This window comes from Elephas maximus, chromosome 4 (assembly GCF_024166365.1).
Source record: "Elephas maximus indicus isolate mEleMax1 chromosome 4, mEleMax1 primary haplotype, whole genome shotgun sequence".
In the NCBI taxonomy this organism is placed as follows: Eukaryota; Metazoa; Chordata; class Mammalia; order Proboscidea; family Elephantidae; genus Elephas; species Elephas maximus.
Window position 1 is genome coordinate 138,969,192 of NC_064822.1, and position 21,718 is coordinate 138,990,909.

General features: G+C 36.6%; 1 protein-coding gene across 6 annotated transcripts in view; it reads left to right on the forward strand.

Annotated features, from left to right (window-relative positions):
- ZDHHC17 (zinc finger DHHC-type palmitoyltransferase 17) overlaps positions 1 to 21,718 on the forward strand; it is a 303,371-nt gene that overhangs the window by 81,228 nt on the left and 200,425 nt on the right. For all 6 annotated transcript variants that reach the window (XR_007517284.1, XR_007517286.1, XR_007517287.1 and 3 more), the window contains exons 9-10: positions 5,935 to 6,077; positions 7,474 to 7,574. Coding sequence is in view for 2 of the 6 variants with exons in the window: in XM_049883951.1 (XP_049739908.1) it covers positions 5,935 to 6,077; positions 7,474 to 7,574 (244 nt within the window). In the remaining 4 variants the exon portion in view is untranslated. The remainder of the gene's footprint in view (positions 1 to 5,934; positions 6,078 to 7,473; positions 7,575 to 21,718) is intronic.

The window sequence follows — 21,718 nt, forward strand, 5'->3', positions numbered from 1 at the left end:
AAAACACAGTTGCATAGAGTCCATTCCTATTCATTGGCAGCCCCTTGTGCTGCAGAGTAGAACTGCATTCCATATTCTCTATCCAAAGGACCACAGAGAGGTAGTTTAGCAAGACAGAAAACTTTTAGAAAATAACTGCTGTACTATAGCCAAATTCTACAGAAAAAAACTGGCCTCGCCCTCACCCACGGCAGCAAAGGCCCAGTGATGAGCTTAGAATTTTCACTCTCATCGGGCAGTAATCAGGCTCAACCCTTCTGCTGTTGTGGCATCAGAGAAGGCTGAGGGACTTGGCTATTAATCCTGGTATTAATGAGGTCTCACTCATTCTTTATTGCTGAAGACTACATGGAGAGTAATAATGAGGTGCCCCCACCCCTCTCAGTCAGGGAAGTATCAGCAGAGGTATAGTGGGGACCTAAAATCCCACCCCTGCCCAACAGTAATGAGGAGCCCTTCTTTCAGGTGTCAGTTCAAGGCCAGGTGGGGCTCCTGGAATTTTGTCCTCACTTGGCAGTAATAAAGAGGTGTCCCCCTTGACTCTGCAGGTGGTTTCAGAGGAACCCGATCTAAAAGAGGCTTATATAAGATCCAGAGTCATAATACGCAAAATGCCGAGGTTTCAATAAAAATCACTCATCATACCGGAAACCAGGAATAGCTCAAAATCAATGAACAGAGATAATCAATAGATGCCAAGCCATGATGACAAGCATGTTAGAATTAACTGACGAAGATTTTCAAGCAGCCATCATAAAAATGCTTCATTATACAACCATGACATGGTTGAAACAAATGAAAAACATGCTGTCTATAAGAAACTCATTTCAAATATAACAGCAAGTCGAAAGTAACAGAATGGAAAAGGGTATGTTACCCTGATACTAAAACCAGACAAAGGCAGATTAAAAAAAAAGAAAACTTTAGACCAGTGTTTCTCATAAATATAGACTCAAAAATCCTTAGCAAAAAATAGAATTCAGCAAATGTATAAAAAGAATTCTATATCATGACAAAGTGGAATTTATTCCAAGGATGCAAGATTAGTTCAGTATTAAAAAATCCATCAATATAATCTGCTATATTCGTAGACATAAGATAAATCTCATGATTATATCAATGGATGCAGGAAAAGCAGTTGATAAAATTCAACATCCATTCATTAGTAGAAACTCTCAGAAAAATAGGAATAGAAGGGAACTTCCTCAGCTTCATAAAGAATATCTATAAAAGCTTACAACTTATTATACTTAAAGGTGAAAGACTGAATAGTTTCCCCCTAAGATTAAGAACAAGGCAAGAGTGTTTGCTGTCATTGCTCTTACTCAACATAGCACTGGAAGTTCTAGCCAGTGCAGTAAAGCAAGAAAGGAAACAGAAAGTATATAGGTCAGAAAGGAAAAAAATAAAACTGTCCCTGTATGTATTTGATATGTTTATCTACATAGAAAATCCTAAGGAATCTACAAAAAAAAAAACAAAAAACCCCTCCTGGAACTAATAAGTGAAGTCCGCAGGTTATAGGATATAAGGTAAACATACAAAAATCAATTTTGTTTCTATATACTTGCAATGAACAAGTGGACGCTGAAATTAAAAATACAATACAACTTAAAATTGTCAAAAAAAAAAACCAAACAAACAATACTTAAGTACAAATCTAAACAAACATATAAAGTACTTGTATAATGAAAACTGAAAAATGCTGATGAAAATTAAAGATGATCTAAATAAATGGAGAGACATATCGTGTTCATGAATTGGAGGACTTAGTATAATAAATATATCAATTCTTCCCAAATTGATTAAAAAAAAAATTGATAATCAGACTAAATGTAATTCCTGTTAAAATTCTGGCAAGATTTTTTGTATATATAGACAAAAACATTCCAGAACTTATATGGAAAGGCAAAGGAAATAGAACAGCTAAAAAAACAGTTTTGAAAAAGAAGAATCAATCTACTCAATTTTAAGACTTTTTATATTGATACAGTTAATCAAGGCTCTGTGTTATTGATGGAGGGATAGACACATGATCAGTGTAATGTAATAGAGATCTGAGACATAGGATGACATAAATATGCTTAGCTAACTTTTGACAAAAATGTACAGCCAGTTCACTGGAGGAATTAAACCTTTTGAACAAATGGTGCTAGAGCATTTGGACATTTGTAGATAAAATAAATAAGCCTCAGCTCAAACCTTATGCCTTATATAAAAAATTAACTCATAGTAGATCGTGGACTTAAACGCAAAATGTAAAACTATAAAATTTTTAGAAAAAACAATTTTCAGGATCTAGGGCTAGGCAAAGAGTTCTTAGACTTAACTCCAAAAGCATGATCTATAAAATAAAAAATCGATAAATTGGTCTCCCTCAAAATTGAAAACTTTTGGTCTGTGAAAGACCCTATTAAGAGAATAAAAAGTCAGAGGAGGAGAAAACATTTACAAGCCACATAATCTGGCAAAGGACTAGTATCTATATAAAGAACTCTCAAAGCAAAACAGTGAAACATCAGTAATCCAACTAGAAAATGAGCTGAAGACATGAAGAGATACTTTACTAAAGAGGATATACAGATAGCTGATAGGTACATGAAAAGATGTTCAATATCATTAGCCATTAGAGAAAGGCAAATTGAAACCACGGTGATTTATTATCGTATACCTGTCAGGATTGACTGAAGTAAAAAGTAGGGACCACACCAAATGTTAATGAGGATGTAAAATAACTGGATTCATACATTACTAGTAGAAAATGAGTGGGAATCGACTCGACAGCAGCGGGATGGAGAACAGTTTGGCAGTTTCTTCAAAAAAAAAAAAAAAAAATCTAAACATGCATTTACCATACAACCCAGCGATTGCTCTCTTGGGCATTTATCCCAGAAAAATGAACACTTAGGTTCACACAAAAGCCTATAAATAGATGTTTACAGCAGCTTAATTGATAATAGCCAAAAAATTGGAAACAGTGCAGTTGTCCTTCAGTAGGTGAAGGGTTAAACAAATTGTAGTACAACCATACAACAAAATACTACTCAACAATAAAAAGAAATGAGCTATTGATAACGTGCAACAACTTGGATGAATCTCCAGAGAATTATGTTGAGTGAAAAAAGACAATCCCATACGGTTGCGTGTTGTATGATTTCATTTATATATCATTGTTGAAATGACAAAATTATAGAGATTGAGAACAGATTAGTGGCTGCCAGGGATTAAGGAAGGGGTTAGGGGCAAGAGGAAAGTTGGCAGCATGCAGGATCCTTGTAGTGATGGAAATGTTTTGTATCTTACCTGTATCAATGTCAGTATCCTAGTTGTGATATTGTACTACTGTTTTACAAGGTATTACCATTGGGGGGACCTGGGTAAAGCATACCTGGGATCTCTCAATATTGTTTCCTACAACTGAATGTGAATCTGTACTTATCTCAAAATAAAAAGTGTAAATAAGGAAGAGTACTGGATGGTAGAATCTAGGTGATAGATATACAAGTATTCACTAGAAAATTCTTTCAAATTTACAATATGTTTGAAAATTTCCACTAAAAAATGCTGGAGAAAATAGATTTCCCATAACTGCATAGCAGCACTTTGCCGTTACCTCTTCATAATATCATCATATATATGTATATTTATGACAGTTAAAAAAAAAAAAATCTGCCCCAGAAGTCTCACTCCCAGATACATATCTAAGTAAAATTATGTTCACACAAAAACCTGTATGTAAGTGTTTATAATGGCTTTATTCATGATCACTAAAAACTGGAAACAACCCTAATCTCTCATCTGGGGAATGGATATGCACACTGGTACATCCACGTAATGGAATACTGTTCAGAATTAAAATGGAACAAACTACTGATACATACAACCTGGATGAATATTAAATGTATTATCTAAGTGCTTGACTACTAGCTGAAAGGTTGGCGCTTAAAACCTACCCAGAGACACCTTGGAAGACAGGCTTGGAGATGTGCTTCTGAAAGGTCACAGCCTTGAAAACCCTATGGAATGGCTCTACTCTGCACACATGGAGTTGCCATGAGTCGGAATCAACTCAACAGCAGCTAACAACAAATGGAAGAAGCCAAACTTAAAAGGCTATGCTCTGTATGATTCAATTTATGTGACATTTCTACAAAGGCAAAAGTATAGGGACAGAAATCAGATCAGCAGTTGTCAGGGGCTGGGGCTGGGGGGTGGCATTGGGAAGGTGCTGGTTATATGGCAGTATATGTTCGTAACACTAAAACAAACAGAAACCCAAACCTATTTCATCAAGTCAAACTCCGATTCATAATGACCCTGTAGGAGAGTAGAACTGCTCTGTAGGATTTCCGAAGCTGTAAATCTTTACAGAAGCTGACTGCTGCATCTTTCTCCCACGGAGCAGCTGATGGATTTGAACCACCAACCTTTTGGTTTGCATCTGAGCACTTAACCATTGCAGTACCAGGGGTCTTTACTGCACACTGAAAAGGGTAAATTTTGCTGTATGTGAGTTATATCTTAATTTTAAAAAATGGAAGTGGCCAGTGCTGGGGAAGGACAAGCACCCAGACTAAAAACAAACCAAATTAAAGACAGTTTTAGAAAAATACTTTTTCAAACTACACATGTCCACCTTTTCTCCCCCCGAGTACTCACCCTCGCCTGTTACTTCTATCAGTTATATATCATCTCTAATGTCTTGATATAAAAGTTCATACATACTAGAGATGAAAAAAAATTGGATTAGCTGTTTTACTGTAGCATAAAATTAAACTTCGAAATCAACATTTGTTTGTCTAAATTAAAATTACACATTTAGTTCAGAAAATGATTTGTAGTGGCTAAATCAGGAGAGACGTGGTCATTTATTTGAAAAAATATTTTGCTAGAAGTCAACAGTATGAAAGGGGTGCTAAAAATTAATATAATCTTAGTCTTCAGAAAGGTAAATATTCAGATCAATGAGGAAAGTAGTATTTCCACTCTGAGCTTTGTTAGACTACAGTTGGACTATTTTATATAATTTTATCACTTAAGGTAACTCAAGAGAGACTTGATAGATGGCTACAAGTTTGTGAATGGCTGTTATATGGAAGAATCAATAGACATCTTTTGTGTTTCTCGGAATTTATAGCTTTCTGACAACCAGACAAGTACAGAAATGAAATGGGGATATCCTGGAGTTTTGAGCACCCTGCTGTGATAGGTGTTCAGAGGCACATATCTCCACATCCTGTGTACTCTGAAATCCTGTATATTGTTTGATTTTCTATCTCATTTTAGGATGGACTTCTGTATACTGTTTATATGCATCATTTAAAATATGTTCTTGAGACTAGGCATCCTCAAGTTTCCTCTTCTGATACAGTTCTTAGACCATTAGTCATTCTAGTTGTTCTTGTCTCTCTGGTAATATCCCTTGTTAAAATGGGGTGGTATTTGTCATTGAGGAAACCCTGGTGGCGTAATAGTTAAGTGCTACGGCTCCTAACCAAGAAATGGGCAGTTCAAATCTGCCGGGTGCTTCTTGGAAACTCTATGGGGCAGTTCTACTCTGTCCTATAGGGTCGCTATGAGTTGGAATTGACTTGAAGGCAGCGGGTGGTTTATTTGTCATTGAACGGTCTGTTTTCTAGCCAGGCCAAGTGTTAGCAGGGGATACGACTGTCACCAGTGTCAGACCTTAATAGAACCCACATCTAGAACTTCTATCCTCATTTTCCACAGTGTCAACAGAATACTTGTAAGTTGTTGAATGTATGTCACCAGAAGGTAGAGACCAGCACCTTCAACAGTGTCTTGCATGTAACCAGCATATTTGAATGAATGAATTTCATCCCCAATTGCATGTTTTCACAAAGGTAACAATGGTTCATGTCTAGTTACTTGAAACATACAAAACTTTCTGACTAATTTTTTGTTTCTGTACAGGAATTTCGGCAAAAGGTTATGCTAGGAACTCCTTTCCTAGTTATTTGGCTGGTTGGGTTTATAGCAGACCTAAATATTGATTCTTGGCTCATTAAAGGGCTAATGTATGGTGGTGTTTGGGCTACAGTACAATTTCTTTCAAAGTAAGTGTGCTATTTTTAACTGTACATGAAAAAATATAATTTATGCCCTGCTAGGATAAAAATTAATGTTTTATATGTTTAGAACACTGCCTTTATGTGACACGTTTGATCTTAAATTAGTGTGTAAAAATTTTTGACAAGTTAATAGGTAAAATCTTTTAGATTTCTTAACATTATTGTTAAAATGATTCTAAAGATGCTTTCCAGGACAAAAGTCTGGCATATAATTTTTAAGGCTAAAGTACATTTTTAGAAATATTTGAAACATTTTAATAAAAGTGAACTTGGATTTGATGAACTGTAAATGTAGCATACGTATTGCTTATTTGTAGATACAGTAATTATAACACTTGAGCTCACCTTTCTATAACTCTGTCAGGAATGATATTTGGTCACAAGCACTAGAGCAAGGACGAGGTTTGATTTTTAGTAGCAGGGTAGAGTCTAAGTGTAATTATGAAGTAAGCTCAGTTTTTTATTCTCTTCTTCCTCTTTCTTTAAACATTGTGATCATTCCCTTTTCCTTCTGCCCTTACATCCTGTTGCCCTAAAGCTGCCCCATCCAGCATACTTAGGCAGGTCCCTAAGATGAGAATTTTCCACCTAATTTTCATTTCTTTAGCACCTTGTTCTCACTTGAATTTCAGAAAAGAGTTCTGAAAATAATTCACAGAGAGGTAAGAATGACTAGTAAATCACTAATATATTAATTCTTAAAAAGGGGCTTAATCCGTATAATTAATCTCATTTTAGTATTACTTGCAGCTCAGAGAGAGATAAACAGGAAGTCACCTGTGTAGCCTGCATATAGTTGATCCTGCTTATGTTTAATAAAATTTATTAATATGTATTTTGCTTGAATTTTAAACATTGTAAATAAAACCACCAAACATTGTAAATACATTGTAAATACAGACCTTCAATTCCACTAAATTCACCAGTTTGTTCCATTTGAAAAGATGTGCCCAAGCCTTTACTGGAGTGTGTACTTAAGGAGTAGTAATTTTAATGATGGAATATAGAGAAGAACTTGACAATTGCTCTATACTCATTTGACGAAATTGTAGCACACCTTTGGTGAATAAGGTGCTGAATGATAGAGTTACTATGTATAAAGTGAATTACTGCTTTTCAGAGAGGAGTACACTGAAATTCTGAAGTTGAAAAGTACATAGAATATAATTTTAATTGTTAGTGAATTAGGAGGAGTTTCAGAATCTTGTCATTCAGCAGTGAAATTATTGATTACTCTGAAAATGGTATCAGTATGTAAGTGTTCTAGATTCTGGTTAAACTAGTGCTTAAACACATGCAGAAGGTATGTAATTTTCGTTTAAATAAACATTTTTTTCAATGAAATGTAGAACTCAAACTTTATAAAACTTGTGTTTTACAGATCCTTTTTTGATCATTCAATGCATAGTGCATTGCCCCTTGGAATATATTTGGCAACCAAATTCTGGATGTACGTGACGTGGTTCTTCTGGTTTTGGAATGATATCCTTTGGTTGGAAAGGTCATATCTAGAGCAATTTTTATTTGTTATTTAACACTGGAACTGAACTATTCATGATTTGCTATACCTCATTATTCTAGAAGAATAAATGTGGGCTAATGTAAATATTGTTTTTTAAATTTTAATATTTAGTGGATTGCTTTTGAAAACTGATATTAGTAGCAACATCATTAATAATAATAGCTACCATTTAGTGAGTGTTTAAAGGGCATTTTCTTAAGTACTTTATACTCATTTAAGCTACATTCTATCTCCATTTAATAGATGAAAATTTTAGGCTTAAACTCAACGGCACTGGGTTTTTTGGGGGTTTTACACAGGTTAAGCTATTATACTTGCTCAAGGCCACACAGCTACTCTCTTTTAAAGCTGGGACTGAAACACGTATTTGACTCCATAACTCATATTCTAAACCTCACTATTAAATCGATTTTCATGTTTTAGTACCAAACTATTTTTTCTGAATATTTTCTTGATATCACAGCTTATTATTTTCTTGCAGTAGGTAATATTTTCTCTTATAGATATTTCATATCTCTTTTACTTCATGAAAGGTATGTAACACTGTATCTTCAGATCTTTCCTAACTTCAGTAAATTATTTCAGCATAATGTACTTCTTAAAAGTAATACAATTTGTATTATAAGTGTGTTTTTTGTGCATGTGTGTGGATCAAAGAAATAAAGCCAATGTTAGATTTTGATATGTTTAGATTAAAAAGTTCAGTAAGATTAATTTTTTGTTATAAAGGCATATGTTTTATAAATGTTAGTAATTTTTTCAAAATATTACTTTAAAAAGCATATAAGCTGTTTTACATAGTATGCAGTTTTTGGTGACTTGTAACTGTTCTAACCAATTTTAATTACACCTGGTTTCAATTCACAATCTTGTATTATTTATAATGTTTTCTTTTTGTTAAATTGCTTTGTAGTATAATCAAAAAGTAAAATATGTTTATTTTTGAGACATGAAACTGAATTGTAACTACACTTGTAATTCTTGTTTTTACAGCTTTATGTAATTATTTTCAGAAAGTATAGTACTTCTTTATACTTCCATAGTGCAAGTATCTATTAAATTCTTCCCCGTGCCAATTTTCACTAGCTCCTTTTGGCCTTGTATTATACTTTGACGTAAAAATTGTTCCTCAAGGATGTATTAAGCATTAGAATTGTTTTATTGGATCATTTAGTGTAAGACAAATCTGTTTTCATTACCTCATCTATTTTAAATTTATAAAAAGCACTGACCTCTGAAATGACTTTCGTATCCAGACGTATTTCCTAACTTCATGTTTCATAAATTGGACATTAAATTTTATGTTCAAGAAAAATATGGTCAGATTCACATTGCAAAATAATTCCAAGTTGTCATACCCTGAGTTATGTATGTAAATGGAGAAAAGCAGGAAAATTAGTAAATTACCAAATAACGAAAACCTTATACCGGAGAATATACATAGTATGATTTGGGTTTCCCTGCTTTCTTTTCTTTGTTTGGAGAGGGTACAAAATACCCATGGAAATGTTCTTAAGCTGGGTAGTTTGAGAATGTAAGATTTTGAAGGGAAGGGCCTGAACAACCAAGTCTGCTTAACTTGCCCTATTTAAATAATTCTGCCCTCAAATAGATTGGTGTATAAGTAATTTTTTAATGCATTGAATAAATTGCATGCATTAATTTAATTTTTAAAATAAAAATTGCAGAATGGGAATACTAAGTTTTATACTTGTCTATAGATGAGGGAGGATAATGCAGTCATGCACCACATAATGTCTGTTTGGTCAGTGTCCGACACATACACGCATAAGGTTATAGTAAAGAGTTCAGAAATGTGATGGGAAAACAGAAGGCAACAGCTCCCTGCAAGCAACGTATGTATCTCATGTTTCTTGTATGCAAAGTGATTTCACTGCCAGGCATATAATGGTACAGTACAACATACATATAACACATATGTCTTGATAGTCATATTAAACGCCTGTGTTACTGGCTTAATATGAACTTTCCCTACTTAACAAATAAAGTTGACCATACAGCAGTATATGTTTCAACTCATAGGCAGCAGCATCCAGTCTCTTGTATCATGTGTCTCTTGAGGGTTGTAGTGTTATCTGTATGTTCAGTTTTCTTTCTAAAATACTACTGTAAAGTACACCATGGCTCCCAAGTGAAGCAAAACCAGTGTTAAAGCAGCAGCAAGAAGCAAAGGAGATGTATCAATTTGGAGTGAAACAAAGGATACCCACATAGTTTTGCTAAGTATATAATGGTGTTTACACAATGTCCAAATCACATAACCTCCTATTTCACAGAATGTTAAGTGGATATTAAGTGATATATGACTATAGTACTATCTCATAGAGGTCTTGAGAAGATAAATATATATAGCTTAGGACATATCTGATATGAGAAAAGTGTTAAATGTTATAATTTACATGTGACTTTTTAAATCTAATTAAGTTTTATTCACACAGACTTTAAAATGCATGTGCAGACTTTTTATTTGAACGTCACATGTATGATACTCTGGAATATGGAATCAAATCATAGATAACTTGAAATTCTGATTATCCACACAGAAACCTTACACTTCTCTTGTGTTGTAAAAGGACGATATCTCTAGGCCCTATGTGATCTTGGAGTTAATTTTTTCAGTATAGTCATGCGTTGCTTAACATCCATGATGTATTCTGTGAAATAGGATGTTATGTGATACGGACATTGTGTGAACACCATGTTATATACTTAGCAGTGCTGCACGGGACACCTTTTGTTTCACTTCCAAGCTGATACTTCTCCTTTGCCTTTTGCACTGCTCTCACTAGCACTGATTTTGCTGCATTTGGGAGCTATGATACACTTCACGGTAATATTTAAAAAAAAAAAAAAAAACAGAGATAATGCAGCAACACTCAAGAGATGCGTGATACACAAGATTGGATGCTGCTGCCTACAAGTCAAAGCATACACTGTTATATGGTGTGATGGTTAAGTTGTGTGTCAGCCTGGTTGGGCCATGATTCTCAGTCTTTTTATGAGATCACCCCCTTGATTAGATCTGCTGTGAGTAGTCAGTCAGTTGAAAGGGAATTTCCTTGGGTGTGTAGCCTGCATCCGAATCTAAGTGGACGTTCTGGCTTTTGCCTGCTCTGGATCCTGCAGCTTCCTCCCGTTTGTCTGACCTACAGTTCTTGGGACTTGAGCTAGCAACTTATCTGTCAGTCTTGGGATTCATGGATCTTCACAGCCTGTGAGCAAGAGCTCTGCTCTCCAACCTGCCGATCTTGGGTTTGCTGGACCCTATAGCTATGTGAATTAAGAGAAGCCTTGCGGCCTTGCAGCCAATCTTGGGATTCGTCGATCTTCACAGTCTGCTCTCCAACCTGCCCATCTTGGGTTAGCCAGCCCCTGTGGCTACGTGAATCAAGAGAAGCCTCTATCCGTATCTACAGACTTGGGACGTTCCAGCCTCTACAATCACGTGAGCTCCTTGATATAAATCTTTCTTTCTATATATTCTCTAGATATAGTTCTGCAGGTATTTGAAATAGCAGTGGCATAGCTTGCAGCGTCATAGCAACATACAAGCCACCACAGTTAGACAAACTCACAGACAGATAGTGATCACATAGATAGGTAATTATTAAGAGTTTGGTCTAGAACTCAGCTTTCTGACCTGATTTACTGTGTCTTCAAATGTTCTTATATTATGCTCTGAACATAATTTTAAGTTGTCCAGCTTTTCTGGAAAGCAATTTGGCAACCCCTACAAAGAACTTGAAAAATACCCTTTGATACTGATATTTGATGTAAGTAGATAATCAGATAAGATCAAAACGTTATTTATAAGGATGTTTATCGTAGTATTATTTATAATAGGGAAATAATGGAAACAACATAAATATTCAGCCTCAGCAGGGGAATATTTTTATCAGTTATGCTAGATATGGCATAAAAGAAAAAAATGGCATAGGATAATGATAATAGCCATGACTACTGCTTTTTTTTTTAATTTTTATTGTGCTTTAAGTGGAAACTTAAAAATTGAGTGAATCTCTCATATAAAAATTTATATACACCTTGCTATGTACTCCTAATTGCTCTTCCTCTAATGAGACAACACACTTCTTCCCTCTGCTCTGTATTTTCGTGTCCGTTCAGCCAGTTTCTGACCCCCTCTGCCCTCTTTTTTTATTTTATTGTGCTTTAAGTGAAAGTTTACAAATCAAGTCAATCTCTAATACAAAAATTTATATACACCTTGCTATATACTCCTCATTGCACTCCCCCTAATGAGACAGCGCATTCCTTCCCTCCACTCTCTCTTTTGTTGTCCATTCGGCCAGCTTCTGACCCCCCCTACCCTCTCATCTCCTCGCCAGACAGGAGATGCCAACATAGTCTCATGTGTCTACTTGATCCAAGAAGCTCACTCTTCAGTAGTAGCATTTTCTGTCCCATTGTCCAGTCCAATCCTGGTCTGAAGAGTTGGCTTTGGGAATGATTCCTGTCTTGGGCTAACAGAAGGTCTGGGGACCATGACTACCAGGGTGCTTCTAGTCTCAGTCAGACCATTAAGTCTGGTCTTTGTATGAGAATGTGGGGTCTGCATCCCACTGGTCTCCTGCTCCCTCAGGGGATCTCTGTTGTGTTCCCTGTCAGGGCAGTTATCAGTTGTATCCAGGCACCATCTAGTTCTTCTGGTCGCAGGCTGATGTAGTCTCTGGTTTATGTGGCCCTCTCTGTCTCTTGGGGTCATAATTACCTTGTGTCTTTGGTATTCTTCATCCTCCTTTGGTCCAGGTGGGTTTAGACCAATTGATGCATCTTAGATGGCTGCTTGCTAGTGTTTAAGACCCCAGATGCCACGCTCCAAAGTGGGATGCAGAATGTTTTCTTAATAGATTTTATTACGCCAGTTGACTTAGGTGTCCCCTGAAACCATGGTCCCCAAACGCCCGCCCCTGCTACGCTGGCTTTGAAGTGTTCAGTTTATTCAGGAAACGTCTTTGCTTTTGGTTTAGTCCAATTGTGCTGACCTCCCCTGTACTGTGTGTTGTCTTTCCCTCCACCTAAAATAGTTCTTATCTACTATCTAATTAGTGAATACCCCTCCCTTCCTTCCTCTTTCCCCACTCTTGTAACCATCAAAGAATATTTTCTTCTCTGTTTAAACTATTTCTCAAGTTCTTTTAATAGTGATGTTATACAATATTTGTCCTTTTGCAACTGACTAATTTCACTCAGTATAATGCTTTCTAGATTCCTCCACGTTATGAAATGTTTCACAGGTTCCTCACTGTTTTTTATCAATGCATAGTATTGCATTGTGTGAATATACCATAATTTATTTATCCATTCATCTGTTGATAGGCACCTTCGTTGCTTCCATCTTTTTGCTGTTGTAAACAGTGCTGCGGTAAACATGGGTCTGCATATATCTGTTCGTGTAAAGGTTCTTACTTCTCTGGGATATAATTCCAAGGAGTGGGATTGCTGGATCGTATGGTAGTTCTAGTTCTGGCTTTTTAGGGAAGTGCCAAATCAATTTCCAAAGTGGTTGTACCATTTTACGTTCGTGTTCCAGTCTCTCCACAACCTCTCCAACATTTATTATTGTGTCTTTTGGATTAATACCAGCCTTCTTGGAGTGAGGTAGAATCTCATTGCTGTTTTGATTTGTCTTTCTATAAGGGCTAATGATCGTGAACATTTCCTCATGTATCTGTTAGCTACCTACCTGAATGTCTTCTTTAGTGAAATGCCCTGTTCCTATCTTTTGCCCATTTTTTAATTGGGTTATTTGTCTTTTTGTAGTTCAGTTTCTGCAGTATAATATAGATTTTAGAGATGAGGCACTGGTCGGAAATATCATAGTTAAGAACTTTTTCCCCATCTGTAGGTAATCTTTTTATTCTTTTGGTGAAGTCTTTGGATGAGCATAGGTGTTTGATTTTTAGGAGCTCCCAGTTATCTAGTTTCTCTTCGGCATTGTTGGAATGTTTTGTATACTGTTTATGCCATGTATTAGGGCTCCTAACGTCCCTATTTTTTCTTCCCTGAGCTTTGTTTTAGGTTTTATATTTATGTCTTTGACCGATTTTGAGTTAGTTTTTGTGCACAGTGTGAGGCTTGGGTCTTGTTTCATTTTTTTGCAGATGGATATCCCGTTATGCCAGCACCATTTGTTAAAAAGACTGTCTTTTCCCCATTTAACTGTTTTGGGGCGTTTGTCAAACATCAACTGCTCATATGTGGATGGATTTATGTCTGGATTCTCAATTCTGTTCCATTGGTCTATGTATCTGTTGTTGTACCAGTACCAGGCTGTTTTGACTACTCTGGCAGTATAATAGGTTCTAAAATCAGGTAGAATGAAGCCTCCCACTTTGTTCTTCTCTTTCAGTAATGCTTTACTTCTGTGAGACCTCTTTCCTGTCCATATGAAATTGGTGATTTGTTTCCCCATCTCATTAAAAAATGCCGTTGGAATTTGGATCAGAATTGCATTGTATCTATAGATGGCTTTTGGTAGAATAGACACTTCTACAATGTAAGTCTTCCTATCCATGAGCAAGGTATGTTTTTCCACTTATGTAGGTCTCTTTTTTGGTTTCTGGCAGAAGTGTACTGTAGTTTTCTTTGTATAAGTCTTTCACATCTCTGGTAAGATACATTCCTGAGTATTTTATCTTCTTGGGGGCTACTGTAAATGGTATTGATTTGGTGTTTTCCTCTTCGATGTTCTTTTTGTTGATGTAGAGGAATCCAACTGATTTTTGTATGTTTAACTTGTATCCTGATACTCTGCTGAACTCTTCATTTCAATAGTTTTCTGGAGGATTCTTTAGGCTTTTCTGTATATAATAAGATTGTGTCATCTGCAGATAGAGATACTCTGTCGTCTTCCTTACCAATCTGGTTGCCCTTTATTTCTTTATCTAGCCTAATTGCTCTGGCTAGGGCCTCCAACACAGTGTTGAGTAAGAGTGGTGATAAAGGGCATCCTTGTCTGGTTCCCGATCTCAAGGGGAATGCTTTTAGACTTTCTTCATTTAGGATGATGTTGGCTTTTGGCTTTGTAGAAATGTCCTTTATTATGTTGAGGAATTTTCTTTCTATTCCTATTTTGCTGAAAGTTTTTATTATGGATGAGTGTTGAACTTTGTCAGATGCCTTTTCTGTATCAATTGATAAAATCATGTGATTCTTGTCTTTTGTTTTATTTATATGATGGATTACATTAATTGTTTTTCTAATGTTGAACCATCCCTGCATACCTGGTATGAATCCCACCTGGTCATGGTGAATTATTTTTTTTATATATTGTTGAATTCTGTTGGCCAGAATTTTGTTGAGGATTTTTGCATCCAAGTTCATGAGGGATAAAGGTCTGTAATTTTCTTTTCTTGTGGTATCTTTAACTGGTTTTGGTATCAGGGATATGCTGGCTTCATAGAATGAATTTGGGAGTATTCCATCCTTTTCTATGCTCTGAAATACCTTTAGTAGTAGTAGTGTTAACTCTTCTCTGTAAGTTCGGTAGAACTCTACAGTGAAGCTGTCTGGGCCAGGGTTTTTTTTTGTTGGGCGTTTTCGATTATCTTTTCAGCCTCTTCTTTTGTTATGGGTCTATTTAGTTGTTCTAATTCTGTTTCTGTTAGTTTAGGTAAGTAGTGTGTTTCTAGGAATTCATCCATTTCTTCTAGGTTTTCAAATTTGTTAGAGTAGTTTTTCATACTAATCTGATATGATTCTTTTTATTTCAGTTGGGTCTGTTGTAGTATCGCCCCTCTCATTTCTTATTCAGGTTATTTGCTTCCTCTCCTCTTTTTGTTTTGTGGGTTTGGCCAATGGTTTATCAATTTTGGTAATTTTTTCAAGGAACCAGCTTTTTGGTCTTGTTAACTCTTTCAGTTGTGTTTCTGTTTCCTATGTCATTTTAATTCTGCTCTAATTTATATTTGTTTTCTTCTGGTGCCTGAGGGTTTCTCTTGTTGGTCTCTTTCTATTCAAGTTGTAGAGATAATTCTTTGATTTTGGCCCTTTCTTCTTTTTGTATGTGTGCATTTATTGATGTAGGTTGACCTCTGAGCAATGCTTTCTTTGTGTCCCAAAGGTTATGATGGGAAGTGTTTCACTCTTATTGGATACTTTGAATTTCTTTATTCCATCCTTGATGTCTTCTATAACCCAGTCAGTTTTGAGCAGGGTGTTGTTCAGTTTCCAAGTGTTTGATTTCTTTTCCCTGCCTTTTCTGTTACTGATTTCCACTTTTATGGCCTTATGGTCAGAGAAGATGCTTTGCAGTGTTTCGATGTTCTGGATTCTCCTAAGGCTTGCTTTATGACCTAATATGTGGTCTATTGTAGAGAATGTTTCATGTGCACAAGAAAAAGTATACTTGACTGCTGTTGGGTAGAGTGCTCTCTATATGTCTATAAGGTCAAGTTGGTTGATTGTGGCATTTAGATCTTCCATGTCTTTATTGAGCTTCTTTCTGGATGTCCTGTCCTTAACCAAAAGTGGTGTGTTGAAGGCTCCTACTATACTTGTGGAGTTGTCTTTCTCACTTTTCCGTGCTGTTAGAGTTTGTTTTATATATCTTGCAGCCCTGTCATAGGTTGCATAAATATTTAATATGGTTATATCTTCATGGTATATTGCCCCTTTAATCACTGTAATGTCGTTCCTTATCCTTTGTGGTGAATGAATTTAACTTTAAAGTCTATTTTGTCAGAAATTAATATTGCCACTCCTGCTCTTTTTTGATAGTTGTTTGCTTGATATATTTTGTTCCATCTGTTGAGTTTTATTTTGTTTGTGTTTCTAAGTCTAAGGTGTGTCTCTTGTAGGCAGCATATAGATGGATCATGTTTTTTTTACCCATTCTGCCACTGTCTGTCTCCTTATTGGTGCATTTAGTTCGTTTACATTCAGCGTAATTATGGATAAGTATCAGTTTTTAGTGCCGTCATTTTGATGTGTTTTTTTGCATGTTGTTAATAGTTTCTTTTTCCCAACTTAATTTTCTGTGCTGAGTAGTTTATATATTGTCTTTTCCTCTTACTCGTTTTTGATTTTGTTTCTGCTGAGTCTGTATTTTTTTCTTGTATTTTATTTTGATGTGTAGGCTAGTTTGTCTCCTTTGTGGTTTCCTTAATATTTACACCTATTTTCTAAATTTAAACCTAACTTGTATTTCTTTGTGTTGACTTGTCTTCCTCTGTATGTGAAAGATCTATGACTACATTTCTTAGTCCCTATTTATTGTTTTAATGTTTTCTTCTTTTACATAATAACATTGCTGTTTCCCTGTTTTGAGCGTTTTTCTATCTTGATTTATTTTTGTGATTTTCCTCTCTGGGTTGACTTCTGATAGCTCTGTCCAGTGTTCTAGTCTTGGGTTGATATTGATACCTGATATTATTGATTTTCTAACCAAAGAATTCCCTTTAGTATTTCTGGTAGTTTTGGTTTGGTTTGGATGAATTCCCTAAACTTCTGTTTATCTGGAAGTGTCGTAATTTCACCTTCATATTTGAGAGACAGGTTTGCTGGATATATGATTCTTGCCTAGCAATTTTTTTCCTTCAGTGCTTTATAGAAGTTATCCTATTGCCTTCTTGCCTACATGGTTTCTGCCAAGTAGTCCGAGCTTATTCTTATTGACTCTCCTTTGTGAGTGACTTTTCGTTTATCCCTAGCTGCTCTTAAAATTCTCTCTTTATCTTCGGTTTTGGCAAGTTTGATTGTAATATGTCTTGGTGACTTTCTTTTAACATCTACCTTATGTAGAGTTCAATGAGCATCTTGGATAGATATCTTCTCATCTTTCACAATATCAGGGAAGTTTTCTGCCAACAAATCTTTAACACTTCTCTCTGTATTTTCTGTTACCCCTCCCTGTTCTGGTACTCCAATCACTCATAGGTTATTTCTCTTCATAGAGTCCCCTTTGATTCTTAAGTTTTCTTCAATTTTTAAAATTCTTTTATCTGATTTTTCTTCAAATATATTACTGCTAAATGCTTTATCTTCAGTCTCACCAATTCTGCGTTCCACATGCTTGATTCTGCTCCTCTGACTTTCTGTTGAGGTGTCTAATTCTGTAATTTTATTGTTAATCTTCTGAATTTCTGATTGCTGTCTGTGGATTCTTCCAGCTTATTAAATTTTTCATTATGTTCCTGAATATCCTTTTTAATTTCTTTAGCTGCTTTATCCGTGTATTCCTTGGCTTGTTCTGCGTATTGCCTGATTTCCTTCCTGATGTCTTGAAGGGTCTTGTATATTAATCTTTTGTATTCTGCATCCGGTAATTCCAGGAAGGCACTTTTATCTAGAAAATTCCTTGCTTTTTTGTTTTGAGAGCTTGTTGAAGTGATCGTGGTCTGTTTCTTTATGTGATTTGATATTGACTGTTGTCTCCAAGTCATCTATAAGTTATTGTATTAGTTTATTTTATGCGTGCCTACTGTGTCATAGCTTCTTGCTTTGTTTTGTTTTGATATGCCCAGATGGGTTTCTTGAGTGAGGTAGCTTGATGATTTTCACCTTTGAAGCTCTGACATCCTGTCCCTACATGGCTAGAGCTGTTATTAGGTATATCAGTCTAAGAGTCCATTCGGTTTTCTTGTATGGATTCAGCCCAAGTGTCCAGGTAGCTGCTCATCAAGTATGTGGTACAGGCTCTGTCCTACAGTCTTCGAGGGGTGGTGATTGGTTTAGGTATCGGTATCTGGTTGCAGCAGGGGGTCATGCTGTGAACAAGGCAGGGGGCTGAGAATCGTCCCCAAGGTGTCTCTGAGGAAAGTGTAACTCTTCCCTAGAGCGTACAGGTGGGTGGGTTCTGCAGACACACCATGGGCATCCAGAGTTTTTGGTTTTAAGTATTGGGAGGTACCAGTTATCCTTGGACCCCTGTTGTGGGTGGCTGGGTGATCTGAGTAGAGCCACCAGCCCTTAGGCTCCTGTTGTGGGTAGATGAGAACCTTGTTTAATAGGCAAAGCGGTTTCAAACATCAAACACCCACCTCTCCACCGCATAGCTGAAACAGTTGTAGTCTGCCAACAAGGGCCTATTCTCCTGAAATAGGCCCACACAGGTTCATGCAGGGGGGAAAGGTACTCAAAGTGCACGGACCGTTTATGCCTGGGCAGGAGCTGCTTCTGTCCTGAGCACCCCAGGTTAGAGGAGCTGTCCAATTACCTTTTACCCCAATTGAGAATTTATTCCTTTTCTAAGGCCAGGAGGGTGGCTCTAGGCCCTGAACAGGGCTTATCTCAGGCCCAGGGAAATCAACACCCACTGAAGCCGGCTTGGGGGTGGTATACGCAAGTATTTAGCTTTTGCCGAAAGCGCCATTTTTCTGTGGTTCCGGAGGTGTGAGCAGGCTGTGTGGCTGGCTGCTTCTCCCTGAGGAAGCTCCTGCTGAATGCTAATACCAGCCCGCTGAAGCTGCTCCTGGGAATGGTGCCTAAGGGCTTCTAGCCTTTCAGGTCTGGTAACTCCTTTGTGCTTCTGTACTGTCTCTTCCTCCACCTGCCACTCAGCTCGTTTTTTAACTTTGCCTTTGATGTTCAGGACTCCTAGCTTGTCATAAATATACTTGTTTCGCTTGTCTTTTCGGGTCTTTTTTGTAAAAGGGCTCGCAGGAAGCGCCTGTCTATTCCACCATTTTGGCCCATCTCTCCCCGCTCTGTAACAGTGCTTTTTAAGACTTAATGTTATAGACTTAAAAAAACTTAGGATAATCATAAGTGAGAAAAATAGAAAATTATATATACAGCATGATTCTAATTTTAATCCTTTTGTAACTTGTGGAACATACAATATCCCACCCAATTTTTATGCCTCTAGAGTTCTTGGGGAGCATACTTTTCCCGATAAAAGTATTTGTTGCCCTCCAGTGGGGGCTTGTGTTATGGTGAAAGGCGAAAGAAACATTCATTGAAACAAAATAGCTGGGGTATTAGACAAAACCAGAGGTGTCCCATATACCCAAATGAAAGGTGCCCATCAATAAAGCCTGCTACCCCAGACCAGACAGGCTTCCACATATACATTTTCACATAATATTTCTCAGAATCTATATTAGCAACCAAAAATTCAGTGACTCAGTGTGCGTTCCACTACTCAAAACACATGGTATCAACAAAAAATTCAGAATATAAATTGGCTCTTGAAAGGGTTAACGTACACAAAGGAAAAGAGTTGGAAGTAAGTACATGCAATTTTAGCAGTGGTTGTCTGTGGATGTTGGACTCATGAGTAGTTTTGTTTCTTGGCCTTTTATTTATAGTAAGTCCCCAGGTTACCAACATCTGACTTGACAACTCCCACTTGCCCTTCAATGTTATGTAAATTTGCCCTCATTTTGAACATGTTGAACCAACTCTCACTGGAAACAAATTCTTTATAGTCACCTTCACTTGCTGCACATGCAGCTTTTGAGTCATTGAGAAGGCTTGGAGCCTTTGTTTGCATTGAAAAAAACCCCAAGTAAGGTTAAATAAGAACAGTATGCACCTGTTCCAACATATCTGCAAAATCTTAAAGACACTCTCAGGAATGGATCTTGTTCTTATCCCGGGAATTGCCTGTATATTGAAAATTTTGTTCATTGACCATGCTTCCTTTATAGTAATTAAACAACTCTAAAATTTGCTATCATAATCAGTACAGTCAACTGCTTATTGGCACCACGTTTATATGTTTTATCTATCATTTATCGCAAGAAATGTGTTAAAATCTTGCACTGTGTTACTGTTTTTATGTTCGTATTTCAGTCAGTTTTTGCTCTACATATTTTGGAGTTATATTATTAGGTACGTATAGCTTTAGAATTATTTCTAATGAATCAATCCTTGTATCAGTATGTAGTGACCCAGGGTAAAAAGCACTAACAGTGAATGTTTTATTTTAATTAATATTTGGTTTTAACCTTTCTATGACCTTAAATTTAGGAATGTCTCTTGTAACCTGGCAGATTTATCCAGACTTTCATGTTTTCTTAGATATACTATACAATAATTATTTGTGAAGTTTTACTTCTGTTTGGTGTCAAAATAATACGTCCTCAATTTTACGGTTTGGCACTAGATTTTTATCCTTTTTTTTTTGTAGCTTGGGTTGTCAGTTCTTGCTCAGGGACCTAGCTCTTTTAAGTTCTAGCTCTTCTGAGGTCCTGTTAAAAGTTCTGCCTGTGGTTTCCAATTCTTCCCAGGCTTAAAGATAGAATGATTTTGAAAATGATTCCCCATTCGCTCTACCTCAATTTGGTTAAAGCGTCTTGTTGACGGCAAGCTCTGGTACCTCTGGATACTTCAGTGGAGGCCATGCAGTGGTATTTTCCGGGAGGGCTTTTCTTGGCTCGTTGATCCTTTTTTTCTCCAAATTGAATAGAGATGGGAGTGTGAGAGGGCCCGAACAGGACTGATGAGACTCCTCAGACTTTATCTTCTCGTTTACATTTTTCCGTACTACTTATACAAGTTTTGGCAGGTGGAGGAGAGATTAAGAGCTACCCCAGGCATCCACCCTTATTAGAATCTTATGCTTCTTTTCTTTAGCAACTGGTTTTGAGCTTATGATGTAGTATGGTTTGTCCACTTTCCTTGTTTAATTGTTGCTGGTAGCAATTGGCTTGTTGGATTTACTGCTTTTTGTTCATTTCATATTATGGTAAAGAAACAGGAGCCCTGGTGGTACAATGGTTAAGCGCTTGGCTGCTAGCCAAAAGGATGGTGGTTCAAACCCACCAGTGGCTCCATGGGAGAAAAGACCTGGTGATCTGCTGCTGTAAAGATTACAGCCTAGGAAACCCTATAGGGCGGTTCTACTGTGTTCTATAGGGTCACTGTGAATTGGAATCAACTTGATATGACACGACAACAACAACATGTTAGAGAAATGTATCTATGAATTTCATTCTTTTCTAACTTGGAAGTCTAGTTAGATGTGTTTCTTTAAAAGTAATCAAGCTGGAGTTGCAGTTTGTAGCAGGCATCAAAATAACTTCTAAGTAGATTAAAGAGTTAAATGTAAACAGAAAATTCTATAAACATTTAAATGAAAATGATGATTTAAACATATGTTGTATCTCTAATTGGAGAA